At 37.8% G+C, this 9,729-nt stretch overlaps 1 protein-coding gene across 1 annotated transcript in view; it reads right to left on the bottom strand.

Annotated features, from left to right (window-relative positions):
- The window catches only part of brms1 (breast cancer metastasis suppressor 1), an 8,793-nt gene extending 3,039 nt beyond the window's left edge, over positions 1–5,754 (bottom strand). Inside the window, exons 1-6 of the mRNA XM_015373825.1 lie at positions 5,628–5,754; positions 2,712–2,949; positions 2,528–2,618; positions 2,320–2,447; positions 1,999–2,078; positions 1,490–1,586 (exon numbers count right to left, since the gene is read on the bottom strand). Of these exons, the coding sequence (XP_015229311.1) occupies positions 1,490–1,586; positions 1,999–2,078; positions 2,320–2,447; positions 2,528–2,618; positions 2,712–2,943 (628 nt within the window). The 5' untranslated portion in view covers positions 2,944–2,949; positions 5,628–5,754. The remainder of the gene's footprint in view (positions 1–1,489; positions 1,587–1,998; positions 2,079–2,319; positions 2,448–2,527; positions 2,619–2,711; positions 2,950–5,627) is intronic.
- Positions 5,755–9,729: the final 3,975 nt, after the last annotated feature.

Raw genomic sequence — 9,729 nt, 5'->3', positions numbered from 1 at the left:
GTGAGTGAGTAATTGAGTGAGTGAGTAATTGAGAAAGTGAGTAAGAAAGTGAGTAAGTGAGTGAAAAATTGAGTGAGTGAGTGAATGATTGAGAAACTGAGTAAGTAAGGAAGTGAGTGAGTATGTAAGTGAGAGAGTAAGTGAGTGAGTGTGAAAGTGAGTGAGTGAGTAAGTAAGTGAGTCAGTGAGTAAGTGAGTGAAAAATTGAGTGAGTGAGTGAGTGAGTGAGTGAGTGAATGATTGAGAAACTGAGTAAGTAAGGAAGTGAGTGAGTATGTAAGTGAGAGAGTAAGTAAGTGAGCGAGTGAGAAAGTGAGTGAGTGAGTAAGTAAGAAAGTGAGTATGTGAGTGAGTTAGTAAGTACGAACGTAAGTGAGTGAGTGAGTGAGAAACTGAGTAAGGAAGGAAGTGAGTGAGTATGTAAGTGAGAGAGTAAGTGAGTGAGTGTGAAAGTGAGTGAGTGAGTAAGTAAGTGAGTCAGTGAGTGAAAAATTGAGTGAGTGAGTGAGTGAATGAATGATTGAGAAACTGAGTAAGTAAGGAAGTGAGTGAGTATGTAAGTGAGAGAGTAAGTAAGTGAGCGAGTGAGAAAGTGAGTGAGTAAGTGAGTAATTGAGCGAGTGAGAAACTGAGTAAGTAAGAAAGTGAGTATGTGAGTGAGTTAGTAAGTACGAACGTAAGTGAGTGAGTGAGTGAGAAACTGAGTAAGTAAGAAAGTGAGTGAGTGAGAAAGTGAGTAAGTGAGTGAGCGAGTAAGTGAGAAAGTGAGTAAGAAAGAAAGTGAGTGAGTAAGTAAGAAAGTGAGTAAGGAAAGAAGGAAGGAACAAGAAAACATATAAGGTAGGTAGGAAACGAAGAAAGGAAAGAAAAGCAGGATGTCAGCAGAAGGAGGTAAAGACAAGAGGAGACAGGATGAAGAGCACACACAAGGAAGGATACAGAAAATGAAANGAGTAAGAAAGAAAGTGAGTGAGTAAGTAAGAAAGTGAGTAAGGAAAGAAGGAAGGAACGAGAAAGTAGATAAGGTAGGTAGGTAACAGAGAAAGGAAAGAAAAGCAGGATGTCAGCAGAAGGAGGTAAAGACAAGAGGAGACAGGATGAAGAGCACACACAAGGAAGGATACAGAAAATGAAATAAGGATGGACTTATTTTATTTAGCTCGTCTGGTCTTGCTTCCTGGCCTGTTTTCCCATCCTTTCTTTTTTCAATATGTAAGGGCACAAGAAAGGAAAGGGAGGAAACCAGAAAGGAAGACAGGAGGAAAGCAGAACATAATGTAGAGAAGAAGGAATGACACCGTAAAGGAAAGGAAGAAAAAAGGCATTGGTATAGATGGAAAAAAACGACAAAACAAGGAAGGATGACAAGGCACACTACAGAAAGAGGAGGACAAAAAGAAGGTGATGGACACAAAGACAGTCTGTGCAGAAGCTCTGAACAAGTGGCAGCAGCCTCAACAAGCTTTAATGTAAGTAAACCTGTGCTTACCTGAGCTGAGGTCTATGTTCTGTCGGTCCTCCTCTAGTCTGCGAATTTTCTCCAGGAGCTCCGCCTTCATGGCGTCAAACAGCAAGGAGCGCTCACTCTGCAGCACACACATCATTTAACCTTAACCCCACCGTCAGTCACTCAGGGTCACATGGACCGGGGTGACATGGACGTCAGATCAGGCAGATGTTAACTAAAAATGACCCAACCTAAAGTTAAAAGACCAATCCTGAGCTGCTGGATTTCTACAAACCTGTCCAAATTTCACAGGAAAACCATTTGAGAGCTCTTAAAACATCTCTATTTTGTTTTTTTGCAAGACCCTTGGTTTAGATTTAAAATAACTGAAAATAACTTTTGATGCATGGATAAGAGTTGGAAGAGATTTCCCTGTAAATCTAATATGAAAACAAGGATTAACGATGGCTTAATCCAGTACTAAACTCTCTGCAGCTCCAAGCATTTTGAGCTCAGCTCTGGATGCGTTGCTGTGCATGAAAATGGATCACCTCCAGGTGTTGCCTCGCCCCTTGAACTTCACAGTCGTACTTGTGTTTGATGACCTGCATGCACAGCTCCTTGTATACCCCTGCAGAAAGAGCCAGAAACAGGCAGACAGACAAGTTAGGATTCATAACTTTAACCTGGGGAAGTTGATGAACAATAATCCCACCTAATAACTGGTGGAGAAAGGCACCAGCCTCCTGAAACCCTTCAAGGTTAAAGCACTTCTAGACAACAGGTGGATGAAGACATTTTGATGGCAGTGTTTTATTCAATAATAAAAGGTTCCTCCCTTATTTCTCTTCAGGGTTGACAGCTTTATTTACCTGCTACTTGTGTTCGTATCTGCATGCTGTTCTGTAACGCATCCAGTGGCTCTCTGTATTCTCCTGCCTTCCCAGTCAGCACCTCGTCCAGCTTCACCTTCACCTGGTTCAGCCGCTCCCTAAACAGCCTGGAAGCACACCGTGGGGCCGCCTCAGATTGCTGAGAATTACAATACGGGCATGAATTTAAAAAAAGAGGGAAAATTACTTCTCTTTGAGCTCCTGGAATTGTTTCTCCAGATCCATCATCTCGTCCAGGCACTCTCCTCTTCTCCGTTCGCAGTCCTCATCGTCCATTTCTTCACAGAGACACAAAGACAGAAGACAAATTTAACCTTTATCCAAGGCTGGATTGATGCTAACATTTTGTTTTTGCCCACGGGATTTTCTACCTGAACTCTCCTCTTCCTCCTCCTCCTCCTCCTCTTCCTCTACCTCCTCACTCTCCTCCATGTCGCTGTCTCTCTCCTCCAAGCTCTCCTCCATTGTCTCCTCTCCTCCTCCACCCCCCACTGTCTCCTCATCCTTTGGTTCCTCCACCTCTCCATTGGCTTCGGGGAGCTGCGACTCTCCGTCTGCCTCCATCTCCTCCTCCGGCTCCCTCTCAGCGGGTTGAGCAGGCATGATGGGCTGGAAACAGGAAGAAGAGATGAGTCAAATCTTCAGGAAATGGAATATGTGGTCTTAAAAAAGTGTTAGCCTTCAGCCTCTCTGAGCTCCACCATAAAAAAAACAATCTCAACAGAGCATGATGCTGCCAACACCTTGCTTCCCTGTTGAGATGGTTTGTTCAGGGTGATGTATAAGGTTTCCTGTATGCATTTCTCGCGTGTACCACAAGCCTTTTAATGTCAGTCTATCTGGGAAGTCAGCTTTTCGCATGATGAACTGAACAGAGCTTGTTGAGGTGCTGAAACGTGCTGTACCTAGTTTTATCAGCTCACCTCAATCGTATCCCTGACCCCTCATGCTGTGTTCATTAAAGCAGTATTATGCTTTTTGATGCCGGCAGGAAAAACTGGATGTTTATTAAATCCAAGATGCACAAAGATATCCAATTTCCCTACCAAGACGCAACTATGCACTGCTTTAGAATGTATAAAATATATTAAGGTTTGTAGTTATGTGACAAAATCTGCAAAAGTTCAAAAGGAGTGATTACTTTTGACAGACACAATACTTCTTAACAGAAAACTTAATAATTACAACTTATGAACAACAGACTGCATTCTGCATGAACACTGGTATAATTATGCAAAACGCATAAAAGTTGTTGTGTTTCTTTAAGAGCAAATAAAGGAACAAGACAGATACTGTTCATTTATTTCATTTTGTTTAAATATTCTATTTAAGTAAAAGAGGCAAAAAAAGAAGAAAAAATACAGTGATGAATTATGATTCTGTGTCTTTAAATGTAACATGTTAAATTGTTTAACACACACAAAACCCCAGGGTGAGTCTGAAAGTGTAATAACATTAGTTTATATTCTCTTTTATATTTACTTTAAGGACTTTTTTTATATTAACCCTCTCCAGGCAGATGTTGCAGATTTGCAACAGCTAAATCCCACTTAGCTAATTACTCCACATCCATATTTTAAGAGCTTTTGTTACTCAAAAATACATCAAAAGGACTTAGTTGTGCATTTGCAACAAACAGTTTCTCTCCAGCTCACCAGTTAGCACTGCTGAATCACTTTCAACATGGCTGAGTCCTTGGTGTCACTGAAACAGATTTTCTAAGCACCAATTTCATGTAAATATCACTACCAATTTCCATTATTTTGAAATCAATACTACATAAGACGAATCATGAATGTGTATAGATATGACACATGCCAATTAGTAGATTTTATCTCCTCTGGGTTTTTCACCAGAGACATCTCAATTTCAAAGTTGTGGATTCGCAACGTGTGCCCAAACAGGTACCAACGTATGCTACATGCTTTATCTACTAGTCTGCCTATATTTTGAGCAACAGTTTAACAGAAACGGCCTTCTCAAGAGGTTTTGAGATGTCAGTAGAGAAAAAGTTTGAGAAAAATTTGTCTCTAATTTTGTGAAAGAATTTTTTTTTCTTTGAATTTCATTTTGTTAATTTTTTTGTTTGTGACATTCATATAAAGTTAACGTTCATATCAGATTCAGTCTTAAGTGCTAATTTACCACTCCGGGCCACTGTTGCAAATCTGCAACATCCCAGAATTCATTGGATGTAAAAGTCTCTCTCAAAAAAAAAAGTTTGAATTGTATATTACTATCCTATATGACCATTTTCTCCAAATATCAGTTTTTTTTCCTGCAACAACAACTTAATTTGAGTCTGAGATGGTTAAAAGTGTTTTCTGTGTGACTCAGTGGAGCTGCGATACACATTTTCTAGTTCATTTGAAAATATTTAGCATTTCAGACAATGTACTATTTCATTTAGATCAGTTTGCATTCTTTACAGATATTATGAGATGCAACAATTATCCTGTTCTTAAAAAGAGAAATGAACATCTGCTTCCATTACTTATTTTCTGTCATAATGATCTGCTACAAATAACTTGTATTAGATAAACAAAAAATAAAGGAGAGATTAAACTACATTATGGTTTCTGCTGTTTTTGTGAAGATACAAAAACTAGCGGAACCGGAAATACCCCACAATAAAAGTATTCTTTAAAACATCACATATATCTATGAAAGTTCAATAATTAACTAAAACAAAATTATCAAATTAAGAATATAGCAAGTACTAATAATTTATTAATACAAATATATTTTTAAAACTTCTTCAACTTTTAAGTGACCATGAAAAACGACGGTTTAATTTGGTAAGACCGGAAGTCGATTGCTAGAAACATTTTTATCTTGATGTTTAGCGGCTTTCGTGATGTCATTTAGTAGAAAACGATAAACGACGGAGCGCGACGACATTTAGACTCAACTAGACAGACAACATTTTAGTTGTGTTGAAAGTTTTTCTACTAATAAACCCCGAATGGGAAAAGATGAGACGGTTTCCCTGTAATGGTCAGCGAAGTCAAGTGCAACACTAGCTAACGTTGAAACACAGCGAGGGAATCATCGTATTCACAGTCACCCAAACATGATTTGATTGACTGCAAAATGAAACTAACAGATAAAGAGTTTATTGCTATGCAGTATAATCCACTATCTGTTAAACCAGGAGCATCTTTTAGATTGATCTACAGGACAGCAACACTTGGGATTAACCGTGTCTTCTGCTCCGTGTGTGCATCCAGCCGATGCAGTTTATTTAAACCAGCCGCTGCATCTGAAGGCAAAGAGGGAAAACTTACCTCGTAAAGCTGTCGATTCGCAGAAAGTTTGAAGTTCGTCTCACTTTTTTATTTTCATTGTGAAAAGTACTTCCTCTTCGCCTGGCTCCGTTTCTGTTCGACACTTTGCCGGACTCATCGAGCCCGTCAGCTCAGCCAATCAGCGTCGAGAGGTTCGGTGAAGTTGTCCAATGGGAGAGCCCATCCCGCAATCCCCTCAACCAATCAGATTTTAAAAATAGCTCTCGCAAGCCAATCAACACGTATAATGATATTTTATAGTATATTCAGCATAGGAAATAATTAATGTTAATCAATTATCTAATATATTTAGATAAACTGAAACATTTCCACATAGAAATTTGCAGAAGGGCTCTCAGGCAACAAGCAAGACCCTGAACAAGAACAACAATAATAGGCTAATATATTCAATTTATAATGCACTTTGCATTTAACCCTTTATAGGGCAAGTTACTGTTTTTGTTCACTTGCATACTCCTTACAAATGGATGTGAGGTCTAGAATCACAAGATCTATATCCAGGCATTCAGCAAAGATACTGCTACATGGCTGTACATCTTATGTTGCATTTGACCAATAAGATGAGCCCTTGAATTATATATTACCTACTTTAAATAATTTGAAAAAAAGTTAACAAGTCAAGAAAAAAAAGATAAAAAGCTGATTGAAAAGTTAATAAGCCTATTTAACAATTATATTGATGTTTATAAACTAAAAAATGTAAGTGTCCGTATCAGCATTAATGCCTCTAAGGTTATGTTGTACCAAAAATAATGTGTTTGTTTTTCATGAATATTTTTTTACAAAAGCACTTTTTTTTATTTTTCTTAATATATTCGGGCAAGTTGGTGTTTCCTGTTATTACATTTTACATTGATTTTTGCCATCAAAATATCCATATTTTTTTAATGTTACAAAGGTAATATTGTCTTGTCCTGGATTAAAATAACACAACACATAACTTTTGATTGAAATTTTGATTTTTCAAGTATTTCACTGAGTGCCTTAAAACAAATCTCAATGTTCTACAGTTGCATAAGGACATTGAAATGTTGATTTTAAATACACAAAACTAAAAGCAAAAAAAAAAAGAGCATTTAAAGGAAACTGTTACAAGTAGTGTGGGAAATAAAGGAACCAGGAACACATTACTGCCACATGTAATCCATCTCCAGCTGGATAATGACACACCATCTGGTAAGGAAATAAATAGCTTAGATTAAAGATTATTTGAACCTTGGTGTGCCCAGTCTAAGCCCAAATCGAGATTCAACCCACATTCTAAACATAATAATTCCGTCCTTACATTCAAAAGAATCAGAGAATATGAATTGAAATGAATTTAATCATTTAACATAAAGGGGTTTGCAGCAGCGCCAAAAAGGGCATCAGTCAGATTGGAAAGAAACTTCTGTAAGAAATGCTCAGTAGCCCCAGCCTGAAAAGAAATGGTCTAAATGTCTTTTACCAGAATGTGTGCATGTGCAGTTATACATGTTACCTCCCATTTTCTGACCCTAGGCTCATACAATTCCTGCTGGGGAAAAAGGTCAGCTCTGATGATCCTCTCTGCAGACCTAATTGTTAATTGTAGATTAAAAATTCAGTTTCATTGCTACATGCTGATGAATGTGCACAAACAAGCCTGTTTCCTGCTGGTTGCCAGTTGAAAAGGTGTTCTGAAGGATGTTGGGGGATACAGTTTGTGTAATCCCCAGTCCGCAGTCTTCGGTAGGTTGCATCAGAAAAGCAAATTTCCTTTAATTTCACCATTACTGCTTCCAGTTGCCTATGACACAAAATCACACCTCATTGCTTCTCAGATGTTTGTGTTTGTTTATGTGCCAATATGTGTAAAAGGTGTCCCAGTTGCTAAAGGCTTTCACAAATTATCCTTATAACTACCCATCTAACAACAAGTTTTTCATTGCATTGGCTTTTCACTCTTGCCCTATAATTATACAAAAAAACTTAAATCAGTAAACTGTAGGTTGTCAGATAGATTTCTATGGAATTCTAGAGCAAAAATTAAAAAGCAGTTGTGAACTCTTGCTAAAGAAAAAGTGATATTCAAGGAAATAATAAGGCTGAAATATTTACAATTATCAAGCCGTGGTTTACTTTCGTAGTAAGTGAGGATTTAGTATCTAAAAATACAACTCTTATTTCCTTTATGTTGTTCTATCCACTGAGGAGATCGATGACATAGTTGCTAGACCATTTCCAACCACAAGATGGCGCCAGAATTACACCGTCAAAAGCCTCAGAACGTTCTCGCTTCGTGACACAAACATGAAATGTAGAGTATTTACCGGTATATAAAATCTTTTAACATGTTTTATAATAAATATGCTGAAATGGTTACTTTATGGATCTATTATTGAGACTCTAGTAAGATCTGTGATTAAGGCAGAGCTGTTCCTGCACCACCTGTTGCTGCTTACTGCTATAACATGGCTGCTTTGCTGACAAAAAATAGGGGCTGTCTCCTATAGGCAATTTCTTCTGTTTCATACTGTTTTGCAATATTTCATAGCTAATCTTAGATAAAAAGGAATATCAAAAAAACTATATAACTGATTGTTCTACTATTGACAGCAACAACCACTATTAAGTGTTTGTGATAATTGTATAACATATCTGTTCAGAGATAATTGATGATTGTTTTCTGGCATAAAGTTCCATTTTAACTCCACAACACAAGAATTTCTTAAGAATTACACTTTTAAAAAGTTACTCCAGACCTAATTGTTTATTGTTGTCATTTGAGGCCATTCTTTGATGGGCTTGATAATGTGCTTTACATTATGAATCTTCTACCCTAACCCCTCAAGATCCACTTTCCTGCATGTTTTAATCTTTTTGCTCCCCCCCACATTCATGCTTTAAATAAATGGGTGATTTTCAGCCTCTGCAGACGGTTCCTATACTATACCTGGTCTGAGCTCCTTCCTAACTGATAGCACTTGTTATGATGACAGCAGACACTTTTTTAGGTTTTCTTATCGGGCCTATATCATGCAGGACAGTGGGTCCTGAAGACCCACCAGATTAATGCTTTCTATCATTATTGTAGCTAGTATTATAATGCAGCATATTATATGGACATACTGAGCCATTGTCTCACTAACATTTCATCATTTTTACATAATGACAATAAAACTCTTGAATCCATCCATCTTCTGCTGCCTATTTATCGGGGTCATGTTGCCTATGTCCAGCAGTATATGGGCTTAAGGTGGAGTACACACTGAACTGGTAGTCAGTTTGCTCATACACACCAGAGAGCAATTTAATGATTCCAATCCACCTGATAGTCACATTTCTGAACTATGGGAGGAAGCCAGAGTACCCAGAGAGAACCCATGCATGCACAGGGAGATATGCAAACTGCATGCTGAAAGACCCTCTGGCAGGATTCAAACCGAGGACCTTCTTACTGCAAGGCAACAGTGCTAAAAACAGCCCCGTTTTTGACTCCAAGGCTGCTTTCATCTACTGCTGGTGGGTCAAGTTTTAAAGGAAGAAACCAGCCCCACACCACCACACTATCACTACCGTGTTTGAGCATCGGTACAATGTTGCTTCTGAAATGCTATGTTAGTTTTGCAAAAGATATAATAGAAATGTTAAGCTTTAAAAAAAACTACACATTTTTTTTTCACATCAGATCACAGGGAGCATAGAGGCGTTATTTGTAGAAATGCTTTTGTTCTTTTGGTCAGATTCCTCATCCCAAAGATACCATTACATCTTTTCTTATGTTCTGTTCATCTGTAGCAATTTAAAGTGTTTTTGTTACTAAAACTGTGGGACTAAACAGACCTGAATGTGCCTAAAGGACAAAAAACAATTAAAGTCTAATTTCATTGGTGAGCTAACTAAGCCAGCTAGATTCCAGTCTTAATAGCATTTCCTCCTGGGTTTAACTCATATTAAGTCAGGCTTCTTTTCCCTTGTAGTTAAATGTGTTTGACTTTTTAAATTTAAGTGAGGCTTAAAAGCAAAACACACAAAAATTCGAAATTTTAAAATAAACTTTTCTGGCAATCACAAGAAAACAGAGTCATGACGCTATAGAAAAGGTAATTAAATACAAACA

The sequence above is a fragment of the Cyprinodon variegatus genome, unplaced genomic scaffold (genome assembly GCF_000732505.1).
Source record: "Cyprinodon variegatus isolate N-32 unplaced genomic scaffold, C_variegatus-1.0 Scaffold93, whole genome shotgun sequence".
NCBI classification, from domain to species: domain Eukaryota; kingdom Metazoa; phylum Chordata; class Actinopteri; order Cyprinodontiformes; family Cyprinodontidae; genus Cyprinodon; species Cyprinodon variegatus.
This window is presented reverse-complemented; position numbering and strand designations above follow the sequence as displayed.